This window comes from Bufo gargarizans, chromosome 1, assembly GCF_014858855.1.
Source record: "Bufo gargarizans isolate SCDJY-AF-19 chromosome 1, ASM1485885v1, whole genome shotgun sequence".
Classification (NCBI taxonomy): Eukaryota; Metazoa; Chordata; class Amphibia; order Anura; family Bufonidae; genus Bufo; species Bufo gargarizans.
The window spans coordinates 696,566,216-696,590,338 of NC_058080.1; the positions used below are offsets into that span (position 1 = coordinate 696,566,216).

The 24,123-nt window shown below is 46.8% G+C and overlaps 1 protein-coding gene across 1 annotated transcript; it reads right to left on the minus strand.

The window, feature by feature from the left end:
* Positions 1 to 5,625: 5,625 nt before the first annotated feature.
* On the minus strand, positions 5,626 to 22,324 carry SNX18 (sorting nexin 18). The gene is made up of 2 exons (XM_044276234.1): positions 20,679 to 22,324; positions 5,626 to 6,027 (listed from the first exon to the last, which is right to left on the minus strand). Exons 1-2 carry the CDS (start codon positions 22,171 to 22,173, stop codon positions 5,774 to 5,776), a joined length of 1,749 nt encoding a protein of 582 aa, XP_044132169.1. The 5' UTR covers positions 22,174 to 22,324; the 3' UTR covers positions 5,626 to 5,773.
* Between the last annotated feature and the right edge of the window lie 1,799 nt (positions 22,325 to 24,123).

Genomic DNA, 24,123 nt, shown 5'->3' on the forward strand with positions numbered 1-24,123 from the left:
GGGAGTGCCAGATGTCGGACCCCCACGATTAGATATTGATAACCTATCCTGAGGAAATAAACTGCCTGCACAATCCCTTTAATGTCTAAAGAAGCACCCAACCGAGCCACTATAGTAAATCTGTCTAAATATTAGGCAGGATTCATAAATTTGCCCCGTTTCCAAGTGATTTTCTTTTACATTAAGGAGCTTTGTTGTGCGCACCTACTGACTATTTTTTAGGGTGTGGTTACCAGCCTATGACAGACACTGCTGGCCTGGAAAATACTGTGGTGCTACCATGTAGAGCAGGCATGCTCAACCTGCGGCCCTCCAGCTGTTGCAAAACTACAACTTCCATCATTCTCTGACAGCCTACAGCTATCATCCTACAGAAGGGCATTGTGGGAGTTGTAGTTTTCCAACAGCTGGAGGTCCGCAGGTTGAGCATCCCTGATGTAGAGCATCAAGTAACATCGAGAACATACTGTGTGTAGACACGAAGAATTAGGTCTTGGTCTGGTCTTTGGTCTGTTAGCACTCAATACTGGAACTGGGATAGAAAATTATGCCCTCACAGCACATTCAATAATTCGACAAGATAATAAGTGCATTTCCTTCACCCTCCAACATTATTATCAAATATGGATTCACAGTAGCATGTGTTTTATTCTGCGTTCTACGCTACGTGGCTGCATCCGGTCTGGAATGTCTGGAGTGAGAATCACATTCCAATAGAAGTCAACGTAAATGTTCTTAACTGGCCGAGATTGACAATTTCAAAGGGGTTCTCCGAGATGGGAACCCTTTTTCATAAATATGGCCCTTCATGGTGCAGTGGTCAAAAAGAAAAAAAAATAATAAGACCTCCACCGCTTCTGGTCATCTCTGGACTGGAAGTGTGTTGTGCTGTCATTACCCCTTCCACCCAATGGATTCAACAGGTTCAGTGGTGATGTGAGCAGGTACGGCCTATGACCACTGCCATGGTCATTGGTTGGCGGGCAGCAGTGCTGACACATCACATTTCTGGTCCAGTAGGGACCAGATGCAGAAGTGAAGGAAGCTTGGTGTTGGAACCGGAGCTATAGTGACCAGTAAGCCTTAATTTAACCCCTGACCCTGTGTGGTCATATGAAAAGTGGTTCCCAGTCTTGGAGAACCCCTTCAAAAGGAACCTGTCACACTGTGGTATTGTGCAAAATTCAAAGCTGCAGGAGGCCATGGTAGCCTACAGCAAGTTTCTGGAGAAGAATACAAAAACATGTCAGGATATCTTCAAGCAATTAGGGTCTTCCTTTCCTTTTCACATACAGAATGGTGTTGACTGCCCGGTTGGTATGATCCAGCAGATATTTGAGACCTCCGTCTATGGCTGTCCCGAGACTCAGCTGGTGTTGAGGTTACCCCTCCTTTTCCCCATCCCATAGTCTGCAGCCTTGGAACAGACAATTACTCCTTCAGTGAAATATTTTTTTGACCATTACTTTTTATCTTTAATCTCAGATTCTCCTGAACATAATCCTCTCTAATCTTCCGGAGCAGTCTTTGACATTTAGATGAATAATGGGTCACGTCCAATGCCATAAAAAGACGTAAAAGGGAACTGGATATGTTTTGGCTGAAACATCTACGAGACAGATGTGGAATTTCAGTGACTCAAGCGTTACCTCACATGGTAACTTGTCACATGGGTAAAAAAAAAAAAAAAAAATCCAAAAGTACAACATTCAGAAGTCGTGCTGTCTGGTCAACATCGTAGGGAGGAAGGAAGTGGTGGTAGAAAATGCTAGAGAGATACTAAATCGTTTTCTAGAAAAAAGTATTAAAAATCACCGTGGCGGGTTAGAATAGAAAATTGTAATGCTGGAAACACATCCTGAAATGTGGAAGATGGAGAAGATGCTGCATAGTAGTCAATGGGGATGTAAAAAAACCTATACATGATGCATACGGTATTGCCTGGTTAGATGGGAAAATCCCTTTACGGTTCGCACATTCTGTGACAGTTCTGCAATATGCCCGTGATTTCTTGTATTGCAATGTTAGCCAGAGGCAGGAAGCGTACTCTTGTGTAATCGCTCCAGTGCAATAAACACCCACTTGTGCTTCTAATTTTCATTTTAAAAGGGTAACTCCAGCTAACAGTGCTCCTGCCTCTCCCATCAGAAGTTTAAAGGGATTGCCCAGGATTGGAAAAAACATAGTTAGTTTCTTTCCACATCTGTCCACAGGTTGTGGCTGGTTTTGCTGCTCAGTCTCATGGAATTCAATGGAGTCGAGCTGTAATACCAGACACCACCCATGGGAAGGTGTGGCACTCTTTCTGGAATCTTCAAGCAAGGCTATAGTTGCATAGGTGACCAGACGGCTCACACTGTTAGGCCGAATGCCCACGGCCGAGAGCGGTCCGTGGTATGCCAGGCTGGATTCCTGTTCAGAGCGGGAGCGCAGGGAGTCACTGGTTGCTATGACGCCGTGCGCTTCATGCCACCGCTGGACTACAGTAATACAGTATAGTGTATTACTGTAGTCCAGCGGCAGCATGAAGCGCACGGCGTCATAGCAACCAATGACGCCGTGCGCTCCCGCTCTGAACAGGAATCCAGCCCGATATACCACGGACCGCTCTCGGCCGCGGAACACGGCCGTGTGCATTCGGCCTTAAAGGTGTTATCCAGGAATTAAAATTTATAAGGTCGTCAATATCAGATCGGCTGTTAGAAGAGGATGGAAGCTCCATTAGCTCTGCGGCCCCTTCCTAGGCCATGTGATGTCACTGTACTTCGGTCAAGTGCTGAGCTGCGATACCACGCCCAGTCGCTATATGATGTATAGTGCTGTACTTGGTAAGTGCCTGGGAGGCCACCATGCTTACTAGAGTTCTGGTGAGTGCTGTAGCTATCCGAAACAGATGATCAGCAGGTGTGCTTGGACCTGGACCCCTGCCGATGGATAGGCCATCAATATTATATCTCGGATAACCCCTTTAGCTAACTTTACTTCCTTATTATGTAACTTTCTGTAGTCAAGAGCTGCATTCATAGTTCTGCTGACTGACACGTAGTCTAAGTTGGTAATTACAATTTTGTAGCTCTAGGTGTGGTGTTTTATTATAGACATCTCTATAGAATGTGAAAAATGCCATAAAAAGGGATGATAAACTAAACAAAACAAAGCCAACCAGAAAATGTTTTTAAAAACGCAGCGTGGTTCTACTGGGCTGACCGTAGATCGGGATTCTCTCAAAATCATCAGCAATTTATAAAATAGGCAACGAGCCAAACCTGAAAATGACAGGTTTGCGTGCATGTTCTCTGTATATACCCTCCTCAAGTTTATGAAGGAGAGAGACAGACTGCTGTAGGGAGCATCCTCACTGTAAATAGCTACGGAACTGATCCGTCACAAACAGATCATTTTCCAGAACGAACGGCGTTCCACTGGGTTCAGTGGAAACTTAATTCCAGTCAATCACTAAGGGTGCATTCACATGTGGCATATTTGGTGCAGAAATATCTGGAAGGTTCCTGTTCATATGAACGAGACTGAAAGAAATTCATGTGCTTTCCACCAAAACAACTCTCTCCCGATGAATGGATTTTGAGCCACAGAAATTTCTCCAACAAATCTACGGATTATGAATCCAGTCTAATGGTGTATGCCAGTGGATAACATTCATTACCTGTCCACTAGAACAGGACATGCAGTAGCTGAACATTTGTACATTTCCGGAACTTCACAATCCTCTAAAATGGCAGCATGCTCCCAAATCCACCTCACTGTGGTCATGCTGAAGCTTTTCCCAGAGGTTAGTTCCTCGTTGATCTAAGCTTTAGAAATTCTTCAATTTATAAATGTTGTTATCTGCTGGCATAGCCTTTACAATTTTACTTGTTGTACTTTGAAAGGGGTGCTGGGTGTAGGACCCTCACCGATCTGATCTGATATTGAAGACCTGTACTAAGAATAGATTATCAACATCAAAGTTCTGGAAAACCTCTGGAAGCTGGCCATATTCTTTAGATAGCTGTCAAATTAAATGGCTTTAGATGATGTTCATCTAATGTGTATGGCCACCTTTAATAGGGTTGTCCCACTGCAACAACTTATCGCTGATAAGTGTTGGATCGGTGTGGGTCCAACCATAGGGGCCCCCATCAATTATTAGAAGGGGCGCCGGTGTCTCCCCATTTGAATGGTATGATGGGCACGCATACAAGCTGCCACTTCATTCAACCATATGGGGCTTCAGGAGATAGTGGAGCTCTACAGATGTTCATTGAAACAGGGAAAAAACGTGGCCCTATTCTAGTGATGGTCCAGGGGCCTCCCCACCGATCAGACACTTATCCCTGCTCCTGTGGCAAGTGGTCTAAAAGGGAGATATCCCACTACAAGCGGCTGTCCGCTTTTTACAATCCCTTTGGTTGAACAATCTCCTCTAATGAGCTGACCACAGGTTGTACTACTGTTTGGACCACCAATGATTAGCGGGAACAGGTCATCAAGCGTTTTATGCCTCCTATCAGCTCCAAATTCCCTAATGAAATATTTCAGAATGGGTTTCTAAAATCAGAGAACCTATAACAAGGATTTCTACAGGAACAGCACTGGTCCTAGCTGAGGATGGTAACTTAGGTGAAGTTTACATCTACTTTGGGGCCCTGATGCAGGTTTCGCTGAACGAACAGAGCAGCCTGCAGCTTTGTTCTTCCAGTCAAAACCACCAAAACCCAAAATGAGCCCATGATATCTCAACAGGGTTTGTTGGACACCACTTGTATCTGTTGTGGTTTCAGTTCACGTCCCCAGCGTTAACAGAGCCTTGGAAAAGTTCAGCACTTCATGTGCAGACACAAGCGAGAAGTTTTACTATTCTGTAGAACCCTGGGAACATCTCATTCTACCATGAACAACCTTTTTGGTGCAGAAAATGGCTACGTCTCAACCGGCAAACCATCGAGCTCTGGACATACTTTCCCAGTACAGAACCGTCGACATACAGCCTGAAAGTATTATCAGTACACAGGGGTGCACCTAGCCTTCCTGCTGCCTGAGGCAAAAACTCAGCTCATGCCCCTTTGGCTGACCCCCTCTTGCCCGTAACTGGTGCTGCCTGAGGCGATCTCCTCACCTGGCCTCATTGGTGGTGCATCCCTGTTAGTACAGTACGTGCAAACGTTTTATATAGAAAGGAAGGTAACACTGCCTGTAATGTTACATCAGATGCATTCCTCTCCTGTGGTAAAATGTGAATTTATTATTTTAAAAAACTAAAACAAAAAAGTTCGGGAAGGCACACGGATTGAATAATTGCTCAAGTAAAAGTTTTGTAAACAGAGGATTTGGTTAAATCCAGAATTCTTGGAAAAAAAAAAAAAAAAAAGAAAAAAAAGAAAAAGGCAACTGATGACGTCATCTCGTAGGTAACGTAGCCCCGTCAGAGTACGCTCCATGACAGAGTTCAATGGTAAGGCAAACTGCGTACCCTATCCTCCAGAGTCTAGGTACGACGGTAGTGTAAGCATACATAATAGAATTTAAATATAGATTTGCTATGCTTGCTGGGTCTATGCGGATTACGAATCCATTTTTTTTTTTCCCTCTTTTGCTCACAGTATACTAAAAAATAAATGTACGACCTTTCGTGTACCACCGCCAATTATTGGCAACAGGTTGCTTTAATCTTTGAGGAAGGGGGTGACCAAAAAATAAAATAAAAAAAACCCCAAAGTTTTAGACCTCCCCAAAACGAGGAGAAGAAACAGTTCAGGGTTCTCGGATGGGAAGACTAGGCGGTGTCGTATTTCTGTAGCGCCTCCTCCAACTTTAGCGTCACTTTTTGGAAGAACATAATTTGTTGCTGTAAGTAATGCTGCATTTGTGACTTGAAGTCCCGCACGCGGATTTTGTGAAAATGTTGGATTTCGGCCAGGGTGGCGTAGGTGATAACGTTACAGCGTTCTTGGATTTCTTTCGCTTTTTGCGGCTCCATCTTGCCCTCTTCAATGTGCCTCTTGCTTTCGCGGACTTTGGCCAGTGCCCCTGTGAAGCAACAGAGAGGAGGGTTACGGACCATGCGCCACACAAAATTTTCATTGAAAGAAAAACATTTTTTTTAAAATAAAAAACACAATATAAGGGACCATTCACACGTCCACATGCGTTTTGCGGTCCGCATATTGCGGATACCGGCAATGTGCGTTCCAGTGCAGGAAAGTTGGCCGACCTCATAATAATGCTGAGAACAAAAAAAAAAAAATAAAAAAAAAAAAAAAATGTAAATTATTATATTAAAATTTTTTATATATATATATATATATATATATATATATATATATATATATATATATATATATATATATATACATATATATACATACACATACACACACGGTACAGACCAAAAGTTTGGACACGCCTTCTCAAAGAGTTTTCTTTATTTTCATGTTGTAGATTCGGACTGAAGGCATCAAAACTATGAATTAACACATGTGGAATTATATACATAACAAAAAAGTGCAAAGCAACTGAAAATATGTCATATTCTAGGTTCTTCAAAGTAGCCACCTTTTGCTTTGATTACTGCTTTGCACACTTTTGGCATTCTCTTGATTAGGTTCAAGAGGTAGTCACCTGAAATGGACTTCCAACAGTCTTGAAGGAGTTCCCAGAGATGCTTAGCACTTGTTGGCCCTTTTGCCTTCACTCTGCGGTCCAGCTCACCCCAAACCATCTCGATTGGGTTCAGGTCCGGTGACTGTGGAGGCCAGGTCATCTGGCACAGCACCCCATCACTCTCCTTCATGGTCAAATAGCCCTTACACAGCCTGGAGGTGTGTTTGGGGTCATTGTCCTGTTGAAAAATAAATGATGGTCCAACTAAACGCAAACCGGATGGAATAGCATGCCGCTGCAAGATGCTGTGGTAGCCATGCTGGTTCAGTATGCCTTCAATTTTGAATAAATCCCCAACAGTGTCACCAGCAAAGCACCCCCACACCATCACACCTCCTCCTCCATGCTTCACGGTGGGAACCAGGCATGTAGAGTCCATCCGTTCACCTTTTCTGCGTCGCACAAAGACACAGTGGTTGGAACCAAAGATCTCAAATTTGGACTCATCAGACCAAAGCACAGATTTCCACTGGTCTAATGTCCATTCCTTGTGTTCTTTAGCCCAAACAAGTCTCTTCTGCTTGTTGCCTGTCCTTAGCAGTGGTTTCCTAGCAGATATTCTACCATGAAGGCCTGATTCACACAGTCTCCTCTTAACAGTTGTTCTAGAGATGTGTCTGCTGCTAGAACTCTGTGTGGCATTGACCTGGTCTCTAATCTGAGCTGCTGTTAACCTGCGATTTCTGAAGCTGGTGACTCGGATGAACTTATTCTCCGCAGCAGAGATGACCCTTGGTCTTCCTTTCCTGGGGTGGTCCGCATGTGAGCCAGTTTCTTTGTAGCGCTTGATGGTTTTTGTGACTGCACAAAGCCAAAGGTGGCTACTTTGAAGAACCTAGAATATGACATATTTTCAGTTGCTTTGCACTTTTTTGTTATGTATATAATTCCACATGTGTTAATTCATAGTTTTGATGCCTTCAGTGTGAATCTACAATTTTCATAGTCATGAAAACTCTTTGAATAAGAAGGTGTGTCCAAACTTTTGGTCTGTACTGTATATTATATTATAAGAGGTGTCACTATCGGGTTTTAAGTGGCAAAATAAAATTCTAGGTGACACATTCGCTTTAAATCATGACATCGGATGTTCCAGTAACAACTCTGTTATACGAGGAGGATTGCCGACTTTTGGAGATCTGCAATGTCTTAAAGTCATTATACAGAAATAAAAAGTCCATTATAAAGGCCTATTAATGTACATCAGGGGAGGGGGGGGGGGGGGTCTCCTTCAATAATGATGGGCATTGTTCCCTCCAGGTTTTATAAGTGCACCGCTGCTGTAATAAAGGGTGCAAAGTGCAAACTCTAAACCCTTCCTAGCTGACTTGTTATAGGTTTTATAGCCGCCATTACTAAACATCAGCTCCGCAAAGAACCAGAGTTTCCCTAGAAGTCATGAAATCAGGGGAGAACTCCGCCCTCTGTATGGCATAAAGGACAATCAATGAGACAATGAGAGGTTTAGACTTTTACACCATGTAAATCAGAAGTCTCGGTCTAGAGAGGTCAGCAGCTGGGAGCACCGAGAATGCCGAGAGCGCTGCTTGCATGGCTACAACCACATTGAAATTAAAGGGTTATGCCATGATGGATGTAAAAAAAAAAAAATGAAATCAGACATCATACAGCACATGGCAATCTCTTTCTAAGAAAGCTAGAACCAGCGCTGTACCTCACATGGATCCAGACATCTCCCCATTCATTGCTCTGCTAGATTTATTACAAGCTGACAGCTTAGGAGGGTGTCCTTTCTGCTCTCCCTAGCGCAGCTCAAGGGCATGTCCTTGTAACTGTAACTGATGAAACAGCTAAAGGATGGAAATGAGCATGTGCGACCTCCTCAGCGAGGTGGACAGAGAAATAAGGAACAAACAGCAGATGGCACCATAAAGAAATATTTTTATTGACTAGTTTAGGGCTTTGATAAATTATTAATTATATTCAATGTAAAAGTACTGAGATCCAGGTGCTGGTTTGATAAATATGAATATATTTCACAAGACAACCCGTTTAATAAAACTTCTAAGAGTAGGGGCACACCCACGTTTTTAGGTTTTTATACCTTCCATTGATTTCACACACACACAGGAGCAGTACCTGATGATGAATACCCTTCGAATCCCTTAAAGCAGTCCACCGCAAAGATATAAAGCGTCACCGCACAACCTTCTACAGATTTACTGACAATGGCATCACACCAAAATTAAAGACCAGCGTTACAGACCGGCTATGAGAATCCTCCACACTCCTCAAACAGGACAGAAGGGTCTATCAGCGAAGACTTGGCCAGATGTGTGTAAGGTTGTGAAGTTCCACCTTGGGCGGCAGGACAATATATGGCACTCCTTGTGAAATTACATGGCAGATACAAGCATGCATGTGTTGTGAATAGGAGAAGGGAGAGAGCCAGACTCCGCTATGGGAGAGAGCCAGACTCCGCTATGGGAGAGAGCCAGACTCCGCTATGGGAGAGAGCCAGACTCCGCTATGGGAGAGAGCCAGACTCCGCTATGGGAGAGAGCCAGACTCCGCTATGGGAGAGAGCCAGACTCCGCTATGGGAGAGAGCCAGACTCCGCTATGGGAGAGAGCCAGACTCCGCTATGGGAGAGAGCCAGACTCCGCTATGGGAGTCCCAGCAATAGCCTTTATTTTACCTAGATAACGACTGCAAACTTCAGATCAGTAAAAGACATGTAACCCCAGAAAACCAGTTGTCGCTTGAGGGAGCCACTGAAGGGGGGAGGGAAAGGGGAAACTACTAAGAGAAATTGCTTGCTGCCATTAAGCTCGCCATCTGCAAGATAACTGCCGGCCGACAGCGATCTCACCAAACTCCACACGTATGCTCGGTGTGAATGGAGAGAGGGGAGGAAGCCACTGCCAGATATATCTCCAAGAACAAAAGAAAGTTGACATGTTAAATTCCAACTATCTGATCATTACCCCACCTTCCCACCAACATCTGTCATCAGGGAAAGTCGGGAGGCCCCCTTACATCTTAGATGGCTAAGAATGAGCAGGTTCAGCCAATATACATCTAAGGTGTATGGCCAGTTATACACGTTGTGTAATAGAGTAAAGCTCAATTACATCATTTTATTTGGCAGTAGTCATAGCAGTAGTGGCATATGTGACAGGGTAGTGGCAATAGTAGCGGCAAATGTTTCAGGGCAGTTGTAGTAGCAGCACATGTTACAGGGTAGTAGTAATAGTAGTGGCACATATTACAGTAGTAGTAGTAGAAGCGACACAAGTGACAGGGTGGTAGTAGTAGTAGTAGTAGTAACAGCAAATATTACACGGCAGTAGCAGCACAAGTTACAGTAGTAGTAGTAGTAGTAGCACATGTTACAGAGCAGTAGTAGTAGCGGGGCACGTTGTAGTAGTAGCGGCACTTTTTACCGTAGCAGAAGCAGCGCATGTTACAGGGTAGTAGTAGCAGCAGCAGCAAATATTACCCGGCAGTAGCAGCACAAGTTACAGTAGTAGTAGCGGCACATGTTACAATAGTAGTAGCGGCACGTTGTAGTAGTAGCAGCACTTTTTACCGTATTAGTAGCAGCAGCAGCAGAAGCAGTGCATGTTACAGGGTCCTGGTAGTAGCGGCACATGTTACAATAGTAGTAGTAGCAGCAGAAGCAGGGCACGTTACAGGGCAGTAGTTATGCCGCACATCATTCTCTGGGTAGGAATGTCCCGGATTAACACATTTCTAACATGACGGGCAGCAGAGCGCTGCTCAAGGACAGAGTGACTGTGGGACGGAGAAAGCACAAGCAGGCTTGGCCTAGACAATAAGTAACACAAGACGAGCCATCATCAGCCCAGGAAACTATAAAAAGCAACCACCTTACACAGTGATCACACAAGACCGAACCTGGATGGGTTCCCAATGATTCTGGACCCACCAGGTGTGAAACTTCCAGCGACAGACCTCAAGGCTTCTACCAATATTTTATAAAGATACTTTGCTCTTTAAGAGGACCTTTCACCTCTCCTGACATTTTTGCTAAAAAAATAAAATTAAAAATAAAATTAAAAAAGGACAAGAAATTCCTGTGCAATAACAATACTGAAGCATTTCTTCACATAACTGTTGTTCCGTTCCTCAGTAATTGCTACTAGAAGTTTATTAATGAATCTGCAAATGGATGTTACCAGCAGGGGGGGCCGGGGGGGTCCATAAAAATAAGGCTACTTTCACACTTGCATTTTGGCTTTCCGTTTATCCGTTCAGCGCTCTCAAAAGCGGTCCAAAACAGATCAGTTTAGCCCTAATGCATTCTGAATGGAAAAGGATCCACTTGATCCAGTTTGCCTCCGATCTGTCTCCATTCTGCTCTGGAGGCTGCCTGCAGCGTTTTGCTGTCTGCCTGACGAAGCGGAGCCAAACGGATCCGTCCTGGCACAATAGAAAACAGATCCGTCCCCCATTGACTTTCAATGGTGTTCAAGACAGATCCGTCTTGGCTATAGAGGACATAATACAACTGGATCCGTTCCTGACGGATGCATGCGGTTAGATTATTGTAACAGAAGCGTTTTTTGCAGATTCATGACGAATCCGCAAAAAATAAATAAAAATCCAATCGCTAGTGTGAAAGTAGCCTAAACCTTTAGGACCAAAGCCGGTATGTTGGTATTCTGGAATTTATATTCGTCTTGTTATCTCCAGGGTTCCTGCAGTCATCTTACCTGGCCCCATCACTCAAGGAAAGGGAGAAAGTAGGAGGTGTGAAGGTGCACAGAGTGGCTTGGGCCCGCCCTCGGTGCACTTAACTGCTCATTTGCATATGGATTCAAATTACTTTTTCTCGATAATGAAGCAGATGATCTCTAAGTGAGAGGTGTCATTACATTCAGCTGATCTAGTCCTACAAGGCATTGTGCCTGGTCTGTCAGTCAATTTTCTGGTAACATACCCCCATTAAAGGGGGTATTCCCATCTCAGACAATGGGGGCATATCGCTAGGAATGTCGCGTTCTCATTGTAGGTGCGGGGTCCCAGCGGTGGGACCCGCACCTATTAGACAACGGTGGCATATCCTAGCGATATACGCCATTGTCTGAGATGGGAATACCCCTTTAATAATATATTATTGCGGTATATAGAAATATGCCCAGGTACCATTTATATGTCCTAACAGTCAGACAAGAGAGCGCCCTGGGCCCTTTGTCATGTCCTGGGCTATTTCCATAGTGTGGTCAGGGTCTGTTTCATCGTGGCACTGAAAGGGTGCACTGTCCGGATCAGAGCGCTCCAATCCTTCCAGCCGTGTCCATTTCTGCCACTTTAGGCCGAGTCTCCATGGGATTGGTCCTGGTGCTGCAGACCTAAACTCGCCCCAAAAAGGCCAATGAATCTGAGGCACAGCCTTATAGCACAATTACCAGACAACGGATAGGTGCCCATTCACACACTGCGGCCATAGGTCATTATTTCTGCACAATTGTCACCAAACTGCTGTTTTTTTGTACTATTTCAACAGTTTTTTTTATATTTTACCCCTGTGCCAAAGTATATTCACTGGAAGGGCTCATTCACACAAACTTTTTTGCGTTCCGAATATGGGCCGTTTTTTGCGTTTCGTATACGGAACTATTCATTTCAATGGTTCCACAAAAAAAAAAAAAAAAAAACAGGATGTACTGTATGCATTCCGTTTCCGTATTTTCGTTCCGTTCAAAGATAGAACATGTACGTTCAGTGGCTCCATTCAAGTCAATGGGTCCGCAAAAAAAAAAAAAAAAAAAAAAAAAAAAAAAAAAAAAAACACATACGGAATGTACTCCGTATGTCTTCCGTATCCATTCCGTTTTTGCGGAACCATCTATTGAAAATTTTATGCCCAGCCCAATTATTTCTATGTAATTACTGTATACTGTATATGCCATATGGAAAAACGGAACGGAACCACTACTGAAACAAAAAAAACGGATCAGTTTAAAACGGCCTGCAAAACACTGAAAAAGGCCATACAGTCGTGTGAACGAGCCCTAAAGAAGACCTGTCCCCTTTCCTGGCATGTGTGTTTTAGTAACTACTTTCACCCCCCCAGTAATAACCATTCTGGAGCATCTATTCTTATGGCTATGTTGTGCCATTCCTGTTATACTTACTAGAAGTCCATGGATGAATTGCCGGAAGTTTGAGATTAGGGTCCATCTGGGTGTTACTAGATAGACCTCGGACACTGGCAGCACTGATTGGATAGTGTCAGACTGTGCAGGGACACCCACCCACCAGATAACACCCAGCTGGACCTTCACTGCAAACCGCTACAGGCCAGATGATAGCGTTACTGAGTTTGTGAATGACGCCATTTCTAGTTCTGGTTTGTGACACGTGCAGTGTTTTCATAGGGGCCGTGTGTAGAGTCCGGTCGCCATCAATATCTTCACATAATGTCCACATATAAAGCGGCCAATAGTCCCCACTGGTCAGTCTGCAACCTTAAAGGGGCTGTGCCAAGTTTAGAAGTTATTCTCTATCCACTGATTGCTGGGGGTCTGACCACTGTGTTCCCCATCAATCCCGAGAATGTGGGTCCCGTTCCATGGATCTGGCGGAATGTCAGGTGCAGCATGCGTTCTGCCGCTCCATTCATTCTCTATGGGATGGCCAGAGATCGCTGCATACAGAGCTTGACTATTCCAGGCGCACCCATAGAGAATAAACAGCGTGGTGGGGGTGCATGCCCGACCTGCCACTCTGTCAGATCGAAGGAACAGGACCCTGTTCTCAGGATCGGTGGGGGGTCCCAGCGATCAGACCCCCAGCAATCAGTTAGGATAGGGCAAGACTTCTAAACTTGGCAAAACCCCTTTAAGTGATCATGTGTCAGCATGTAAATCTGGTGGTGGAACCGTTGACAGCAGTAACCAGCTCCGTCCACACAGCCGTGCAGTTTGCCACCTATTTCCGGCACCAGATTAATTTGGGAACAGCTGATCATCGGGGGGGTAGGTTGACGAGGCATTGGAACCATGCCATTCTGATATTTATAGACCTAGCCTATCCACAGGAACATGAAAAAATACTGGATGACCCCTTTAAAGTCAAAGCAAAAGTATACAATATCATCACGCAATGACAAAATACTGCATAAAATAAAAAATAAAAGATTATACAAAATATAAAAAGGGAGAAAACAGTCATAGACCGGGCTGCCAGATGGCGTCTCATTCCCTATGAAAAAGCAAGAAGAGCGTCCACAGAGGACAACCTGGATGATCCAGCTAACAGCCCATAGCTCGATGTGAGAGTCACACGTCAGCAAGAATATCTAGTAGATATGGTGGTGGGGAACCTTGTCTAAAAACGGAAAAAACACAGAAACGGGAAACAAACGGACCCTTTTATAGAAAGCGCTGTTGGTTACCCTAACGGAGGAGAACAAATAACTAGCGCAGATGTGAACATGACCTTAGGGTGCGGCCACACTTTCAGGCTTTTTGATGCAGTTTTTGAATCCAAAATCTGGTTTGGATCATAGGAGGACAGCTAGAACTTCACTTTTTTCAATCCTCTCCTGGTTTGGCTTTCAAAACCTGCATCAGAAGACCTAAACGTCTGGCAGTACCCTTACTGCTGCCCATTTTCCACTTTCTAACGAGTCACATGTACCACCACCTTCATGCACATGAGGACATCAGGAAAGATAAATCCTGCGAGAGTAGCAATGCCACCTAGACTGGTCAGAACACAGCTTTCCTAGGAGAAAAGGATGAGGATGTCACCTCCAGGACATAACGACCATAGTATCAGACCTATCTGTGTCCTGGAGCCCAGGGCCAGGACGCAGCAATTTCCAAACTGGTTTTGTAACGCTGGATATTTCCAGTTGCAGCCCCATTATTATAAAGGGAGGAGCGCTCGTCAGCAGCACAAAAGACATGAATGTCACTGCGAGGACATCAACCAGAAGCAATGACTCATTATACAGGAGGAAAGCGCTGGGAGAGATTATTTTACCTCCAAGTAGTCACCTGATACACCGGAGACACTTAACACGGCCAAACACATTCCCCAGGATTTAAAGGGCACGTCCCCATATAGCAGTGATGGCGAACCTTGGCACTCCAGCTGTGGTAAAACTACAACTCCCAAGATGCCCCCCTTGCTTGGCTGCTCTCAGAACTCTGTAGAAATAAATGGAGCATGCTGGGAGTCGTAGTTTCAGCACAGCTGGAGTGCCAAGGTTAGCCATCACTGCCATATAGTAATAACGACCAGGAAAGAAAAAGCCTCGGCCCATGTCTACTAATCGTAAAGATGTCCGAAGCTTAGAGAAGACTGTATAACGGACAACCTGTCGAAGGATGGACCATGATGCCTTGTTCTAACCTCAATGTCAAATGGATGGCACGGGTGCAGGTCCTTGAGCATCCTGCTGTAATGGCCAGCATCAGAGCTTTCTCCGATCTCACCTGTTTTGTGGCATCTAAGGAGTTTGACGGGGGAACTCAATCCAAAACGCAGCACCTTCACAAAATGTCGCAACGACCCGAGGCTGAGCTTCCACATGAAACCCCGCTCACCCAGAATTTAACGGCAATACCTATGGACCAGGAAAACTTGTGCAGCCATTGGCCAGCGCATCGAAGCCCATGCAGACTGCTGAGCTCATAGAAAATCTTCTCGACTGAAGACAACTGTATCCGCCTCTCATAAGTAAGCAGGGCTATCACTCACTGACAGGTAGCACCGATTTTGAAATTGAAACGCAAAATACATAAGTAGAAGAAAATTGCACAACCACTAAAGCCTTTTTCCCCCATAATCGATACCTAATAGGCAAACTACAGGACAGGTAATAAATGTCTGCTCGCTGGAGGTCCTACCAACCACTAGAACAGGAGTCCTAAGCCCCCAAATCCAGCCACAAAGATGCAGCTTTCACATATGAAAGGATCTATAGGGGGGAATTGCTCCCCACTTATACAAGCCAAGGTTAAAGGGGTTGTCCCATGAAAAATATTCTACAGCAGCGCCTGGATCTCAATAATTGTAGGTAATTAAAAATTATAGCTACTGAGTTATTTAATTAAATCTGTAGAGCGCCACCTCAGTGAGGTGGACGCGCATGTCCAATCCCATCCTTCAATGGTCACCAGCTGCAGCAAAACACACACCCCCTAGGATGGCTACTTGACATAAATCTAGCAGAACAATTGGAGCAATGAATGTGGAGATCTCTGGATCCATGTGAGGTACAGGGCTGGTTTAGCTCTGTTAGAAAGGGACCGTCATGGACTATATGTGTCATAGGATAACTCCTTTAAAAACAGGCAATCGCTGGGCATTGCTCACAGACCCTCAGTAGTCATTTGATTGTCAGGTCAGGTCCCTCAAAATGGGATACCTATGTCAATAAGCAGGTGTACAGGTGACCTGATGAAGGTTCCAGAGAATAGCTACACATGAGTATAGGAGATCTGATGTCGGCTATGTAGAGTCCACCAGCAGCAGCCATAAAGGTGCCACAGTATGCAATCTGTAGACCTCCAAAAATACTGGGGGAAAAAAAACACAGCTACACCTCAAGTTCCCTCAGGCTGCACAATAAGTAATCCTGCAATGTGTGGGCGACCAGCTGAATGTTGACAGGACGTCACCCCCCATCGCACTGGTGCACGGGGAGGATATTTGCACAGATAACAGCAGCGCGGTGTGAAGTCATCGGAGGAATTTCACTAACCACTGTGAGCTCCTCGGCCTGCCAATATCCAGATGCCTCCCTGTTTGGTGAAGTAACAGGCTCTGCAGTGTGTGTCTACATGGTCCGCACACAGAAAACAAAAACAAAACAAGCTTCACATTCATACCAAGGGTGCAGAGGTAGTAACTGTACCTGGTGCCTCCTATAAAGAAACCAGTTATAAATGGGACATGGTAGGTGGAGGCCCTGGGGCTAGGAATGAGCAAATACATTTTAAGGAACAGATTTGTCTCATTTGCAAGTTCTTCACCTGCGAGGAGGGGCTGCCCCAACAGCTGAAGAAGCACCCACCTGCCTATTGATCGGGCCGGATATCTCGCGAGCAAGAGGCTCTCCCTTCCACTTCGGGAGCAGTGATTGTTCAAGAGCCGCTACCCACAACTAGGGCAGGGATTCCGCATGTACCGTTACACTTCCGAGTAGCGGCACATGTGCAATCCCTGCTCCAGTTGAGGGAGCCGAGCCTCTGGCCTGGCACTGACAATCTCACACATGCGCCGTGGCTCCGATTAGCAAGGAAAGTGTAGAGGTTCAGGAGCAGAAACTGTTCATGTTCCCCACCCAAGTGCAGCGGTGCATCTCACCTGCCCTGACAATCTTGCACCAGTGTCGCTACTCTGATTAGCAGCACAAGCGCAGAGACCCTGGGAGCTGTGACTATTCATGCGCAAACGCTTCTCCGCTAGTGGAAACAGTGCGAGATTGTCTGGGATGTCCAGCCCTGTCAATCGGCAGGCAGGTGGGCGCTTCTTTACCTTCGGGGACAACCCCTCACAGATGAAGAACTCTTACTAATGAGAGGAATCGATTGATTCATCCCTACCTGGGACCGATGTTGCATTGGGGCCCAAAAGCCTCAAACCAAGACTCACTCATACAATGAGGTTCTGGGAGTTCCCTACTTTACTACGACAGAGGCGATACTGGGTATTCAGAAACTATGGCATATGCACTGGATGGACTGGCATGTGGAGGGTCACACCCTAAACGTGACATTTATGAAATTCATTCACGCTTCGTTTACTGGTAAAAGGTGAATTGTGTTATGGATTCCGTTACCACGGACCATAACGCAATTCTATGACTGACTGTATAACGGAATGCCTTTCATTCCATCATAATAGAAGTCTACAGGCTGCAAAACAGATCCATCCCGTTTCCCGTAATGGACATTAGACCAGGCCTCCACAGTCACAGGACCTGAACCCAATCAAGATGGTTTGGGGTGAGCTGGACCGCAGAGTGAAGGCAAAAGGGCCAACAAGTGCTAAGCATCTCTGGGAACTCCTTCAAGACTGTTGGAAGACCATTTCAGGTGACTACCTTTTGAAGCTCATCAAGAGAATGCCAAGAGTGTGCAAAGCAGTAATCAAAGCAAAAAGGTGGCTACTTTAAAGAACCTAGAATATGACATATTTTCAGTTGTTTCACACTTTTTTGTTATGTATATAATTCCACATGTGTTAATTCATAGTTTTGATGCCTTCAGTGTGAATCTACAATTTTCATAGTCATGAAAATAAAGAAAACTCTTTGAATGAGAAGATGTGTCCAAACTTTTGGTCTGTACTGTATATACTGATGGCACTCTGGGGGGCATAATATATAGTGAAGACACTGCAAGGGGTAGGGTTAAAATAAAACTAAAGCCAATGATATTTATCTGTTTTTAACGTTGATTAAAAATGGACAGACGGTCAAGTTCTCACCAAGCAGCCCATCAAAGGCATGTCACTTGGACAACCCCTTTACCTTTACAGAACTGCACAGCATTTTACCAGTCTTAGTTCCTGGTGAAGTTGGAAAAAATAAAAAAAAAATAAAAAAAAAAATATGAACACCAGCTATGTTGGAAAATACTAGCAAAATATACCTCCAAAATTGTCCACCACACCCGTCACCGGCCTCTGTTGACTCATCTGCCTGCAGCAACCAATAGGTGGCAGCGGCGGTGGTGTCTGGCTGCTGCAGTTTAGTGACGTTATTATGGACAACACGACCATGAAGAATTTTAAAGGCAAGTCTATTACAAAGTTTTTGGGGTTTTTTTTCTCTTCGGAGGAGAAAAGCCCCTTTAAGCAATTCATTAATAGATAACATCTTGTCAGGCTGCCTAATCAGGACTGAGTGTGAACAGGGCCTTAAACCACCTCCAATAAACTACCTGTTCCCCTATAACCAGTAAAGCTTGAGGTCCGCTGGCCAGATCTGACTGACACAATGGACTATGGAAGAAGACGACGCCTCATCCCGATTATTGGCCCCGACACTTCACTGCGGACGTCAGATCTCTTCAGCTTGATAAGAAACACAGGAGACGCTTCCACTCTGCTACATTATGAATCCAAGAGACAACCATCCCACAGGGAGGGAGATGATGAGGGCAGAAACCTCCATCTGCTTTCCATTGAAGTAAGAGTCTCCACATGTGACACACAAGACAACGTAGGAAAGATTCACCTCAGAAACACCAGAGAAGATGAGGAACCTTTCATATAAAAGACACACACTACACACAAAGTGGGGGCGTGAAGGACGTGCGAGGAAACTAATCTAGTTCTGATCCATACAGATACAAAGCAAAGTGGCGTGGCTGTACAAGCCGCAATGATCACGCCCAATTAATTATTGATTGGCACCATTTTGGCACATGTAGGGAACAGCCATGACTTGTGAGCCGTGCCAAATCTATTGTGTAAAATACTACTAATACATTTGTCAATCTGTCAAAGCTGCGGTAAAATTGCGGCACCACCGCGACCACAGTGTCTCCTTATGGCAGATTTAGGAACCTGCCTAAAAGAAAGACTGTCCACAGCAACTAATCACAGCACAGCTTACATTCTGTACTTGGCAAGTTGCACGGTGATTGGTTGCTATGGGCAACAAAGAGTTTTCATAAATCTGCCCCATAATGTTTTGCCAATTCTAGTGACATTTTCCGCCACGTGAGGTGACAGTGATGGACACTATTTTACCGCCACTCGTGGGCAACCAAACACCATCACAGCCTCAAATTCCCAGAGCTCTCTCTCCAAAGCATGATCATACCACAGCAACCAATCAAATCACTACTTTCAAACCTTCTGTGGAAAAAGGAAAGTCAAGATCTGATTAGTTGTTAGGGGGTCTCAATTTTTCAGCTGGTATGAACATAGAAGAGAGCTGGAGCCCCGCCATCCACAAAAAGGGTCAGGTATGAAGCCAGCCCAGACCGGTCACAGACAAGACAGAGCCAAGTCACCTTGAGACGAGCACATGAAGCTGAGAGTAGTGAAGCTGACAAGAAAGGAAGAGACGTGACACCGGGCATTCCAGGATCTACTAACTACAAGGTGTCTACATGTCATCGCTGGTCAGGGCCACCGTAACGGCTCACACACAGGCCGTCACCCAGCTTTCTGAGAGTCCTGATGCAAGAGTAGCAGATCCATCATAGAATAACTAGGAAACAGCACTTCCAGGTATCTGAGAAAGCTTGGTGACAACCCTAAGGGAGCCATCCTTGTTGGTGGTCACCCAGATTTCAAGAAACGTAATATAACTAGAAAACAAAAATAAAAAATAAATTACCAGCACGACAAGGAGAACACCCCTTGGATTGACATTTACTGGCAAGTTTACTGTAAATTAAGAGTCAAATTAAAGAACGCAATAGACAAGTGTCCTACAACCATTCAATATGATGGAGGCACCAACAATAATATCTTCGAGGAACTCTCACCCATAACAAATCCAGGCACAATACAACCAGGAGGTGTGAGGCCAACCATAAAGGGGTATATCCACTACAAATTTGAAATTAGAAACGTCATAGAAACGTGGAAAGTGAGCAACGTGGAAAGTGAGCAAATGGTCAGACCCCCATTGCGTCAATATGATATGTGTGTGAGGTCAGAACCCCCTTTAAGACCCTACTACTAATTTACTTGGGTCATTCAATGCCCAGAGAGCAGACCAGACATGATTGACTAAAACCATGCGAAATCCTTTCAACTTTTACTGCTGGCTTCATCAATGACTACAGAGAAAAGCAGCTGTGCAACTTTGTCTTAACTCAAGTGCAACTCTCCCAGCTACATTATGGGGGGGGGGGTCTACACTGGTCCATCTGGCACTTCTACCCAACTTCTACACACTCCATACAAGTCAACAGAAACCTTGCAGGACATCTGCACCGGCTTCTATAGTGGAAGATAGAAAGTTGCACAACTTGGATGGCACAATTGTCTCCTCGTGCCCCCTGAAGTGCAAGACCTGTAAGAGAAGAGAAAGTCTGGGGGGAAGTTACCTCTCTGGACGTGGATGATGTCAGGGAAGTTGGCCAGATGACCCTGATACACTGCTAGCAAGTCCATGATGGGATCCAAGTCCTGGCGAGGCTGTTCAGCAAACATTTCCCCAATGGCATCATAGGCATCCGCCGTGAAAGACATTGCCTGGTTCAGTCCACCAGAAAAGGGCTGCTGATCAATCTCAAAGGCCTGACCTAATCCCTTGAAGGCCATTCCCACCTTCTGGTACTCTTTCTTGAAGCCTGAGGCTTGCTTTCGGGCAAACTCCCCAACTGTCTGGTTGAGTAAGAGGACTCCTTCATCCATCCTTTTGGCAAATGACTTGAAGGCGTCCAGTTTGGCCTCTACTTCTTGCACCTCCAGTACAGGGGCACCGGGCATGGTGCTGAGGGTCAAGAAAAAGTTGGCCCCAACCATCTCATCCTTCTCACACTTTCGCTTGCCTTGTTTCCACGCTTTCTCATCTGAGCAGGTGAGGAAGTGCTGGAACGCATCACAGCGGGATAGCACAGGGTGGCTGCACATATGATCCATCCACCACAGCAGGCCTTTCCGCCGCTTGGAGATAAAGTCCTCCTCGAAGCGACCAGTGGCTTGTTTCTCAGGGATGCGGGGAATGGAGATGACCGGGAACTTTACCAACAGTCTGGCGTAAAGCCAGTCGAAGTGCTTGTAGCGGCGGTGGACTTGCAGGCCGGTGTGGCTCGGCAGCAGGCGGTAGGAGATGTAACTCTTCATGCCTTTGAACTTGGTCTGTTTGGTGGGTTCATCTATGGTGCAACCAAAGGGGTAGGGGTTCTCTTGCCACTCTGGCCCATGTGGACCCTGCACCACACACAGCTTGTCCCCATCCCGCACGAAACCCGCCACATCCCCAAGCACAAACGCCTCGCCACCGCTCTTCACGAAAGCCGAGAAGCGGTTGAGGTTGCGGCCAACGGTGGCAGTGCCCTTGGCGGCCTGGGATGAGGTGGTGGTGGATGAGGTGGTGGTAGAGTAGGAGCCAGGGGTTGACAACCGGTACCTGCTGCTGTCGTAGTCATGGAAACCGCCTCCATAGTAACCAGGGGCCGGGGCCTCATCCGCGGCTGTGGAGCTGCTGTCGTCCCACTCGTCGTCCCAGTCGTCATCGCTGGGCTGGCTGTGCTGGTACTGGAGGGCGGCGGGCCGGGCCCCGGAGTACGAGAAGCTCTGGCAGCTAGGGGGCGCCACCGCAGGCTCGTACCCGCCGGGGGGCAGGTTAGCGTAGCGGGAGTCTGCTGAAGGTGGAGGCGGCGGCGGAGGAGGAGGAGGGGGACCGGCCACTTCTCCCCGGACGATCTCCACATAGGAGGCAGGGAAGAGCCCCCGCTCCCCGCTGCTGTTCACTCCCTCCAGCCAGCCCTCGATGTCCTGCTCGCTGCACAGGCTCAGCACCTCCGACTCCCGCAGAGACACCTCGCCCGGGTTCTCGGCTCGGAAGTCGTACAGAGCACGGGCCCGGACAGCCATGATCGCCGGCAGGGAGCAGAGGCGGCGGCGGAGGACCCGGGGACGTGGAGCGGCCGCTGGAGCCTGGAACACTGAGCTGTGACCGGACGGAGCTAAGCAGGAGCCTGCGGCCTGACTCCTCCCCCGGCCCCGCCCCTCCTCCTGTCATCTCCTCCTCCACTGCCCCATCCCGGATCTCCCGGGAAATCCGCCCCGCGCCCGGTTCCTCCAGTGTCCGATACCTCCCGGGGGGCGCCTGCTGGGGCTGTAGTACTCCACCACTGTGCCCATAGTACTCCTCCACTGTGCCCATAGTACTCCTCCACTGTGCCCATAGTACTCCTCCACTGTGCCCATAGTACTCCACCACTGTGCCCATAGTACTCCACCACTGTGCCCATAGTACTCCACCACTGTGCCCAGAATACTCCACCACTGTGCCCATAGTACTCCACCACTGTGTGCATAGTACAACACCACTGTGCCCATAATACTCCACCACTGTGCCCATAGTACTCCTCCACTGTGCCCATAGTACTCCACCACTGTGCCCATAGTACTCCACCACTGTGCCCATAGTACTCCACCACTGTGCCCATAGTACTCCACCACTGTGTGCATAGTACAACACCACTGTGCCCATAATACTCCACCACTGTGCCCATCCCTGATCTCCCGGGAAATCCGCCCCGCGCCCGACTCCTCCAGTGTCCGATACAGTGCCCATAGTACTCCGCCACTGTTCCCATAGTACTCCTCCACTGTGCCCATAGTACTCCACCACTGTGCCCATAGTACTCCACCACTGTGCCAATAGTACTCCACCACTGTGTGCATAGTACAACACCACTGTGCCCATAGTACTCCACCACTGTGCCAATAGTACTCCACCACTGTGTGCATAGTACAACACCACTGGCACAGTGGTGTTGTACTATGCACACAGTGGTGGAGTACTATTGGCACAGTGGTGGAGTACTATGGGCACAGTGGTGGAGTACTATGGGCACAGTGGTGGAGTATTATGGGCACAGTGGTGGAGTACTATGGGCACAGTGGTGGAGTACTATGGGCACAGTGGTGGAGTACTACAGCCCCAGCAGGCGCCCCCCGGGAGGTATCCACCACTGTGCCCATAGTACTCCTCCACTGTGCCCATCCCTGATCTCCCGGGAAATCCGCCCCGCGCCCGGCTCCTCCAGTGTCCTATACAGTGCCCATAGTACTCCGCCACTGTTCCCATAGTACTCCTCCACTGTGCCCATAGTACTCCACCACTGTGCCCATAGTACTCCACCACTGTGCCAATAGTACTCCACCACTGTGTGCATAGTACAACACCACTGTGCCCATAATACTCCACCACTGTGCCCATAGTACTCCTCCACTGTGCCCATCCCTGATCTCCCGGGAAATCCGCCCCGCGCCCGGCTCCTCCAGTGTCCGATACCTCCCGGGGGGCGCCTGCTGGGGCTGTAGTGCTCCACTACTGTGCCCATAGTACTCCTCCACTGTGCCCATAGTACTCCACCACTGTGCCCATAATACTCCACCACTGTGCCCATAGTACTCCTCCACTGTGCCCATAATACTTCACCACTGTGCCCATAGTACTCTGCCATAGAACTCCACCACTGTGCCCATAGTACTCTGCCATAGAACTCCACCACTGTGCCCATAGTACTCCACCACTGTTCCCATAGTACTCCACCACTGTGTCCATAGTACAACACCACTGTGCCCATAATACTCCACCACTGTGCCCATAGTACTCTGCCATAGAACTTCACCACTGTGCCCATAGTACTCCACCACTGTGCCCATAGTACTCCTCCACTGTTCCCATAGTACTCCACCACTGTGTCCATAGTACAACACCACTATGCCCATAATACTCCACCACTGTGCCCATAGTACTCCACTGTGCCAATATTACTCAACCACTGTGCCCATAATACTTCACCACTGCCA

Excerpts from the sequence above, each read along its gene's own strand:
- SNX18 (XM_044276234.1), bottom strand. The coding sequence starts at position 22,173 with ATGGCTGTCCGGGCCCGTGCTCTGTACGACTTCCGAGCCGAGAACCCG. Across the intron at positions 6,028-20,678 it reads CATCATCCACGTCCAGAGAG|GGGCACTGGCCAAAGTCCGC; the intron begins GTAACTTCCCCC and ends GTTGCTTCACAG.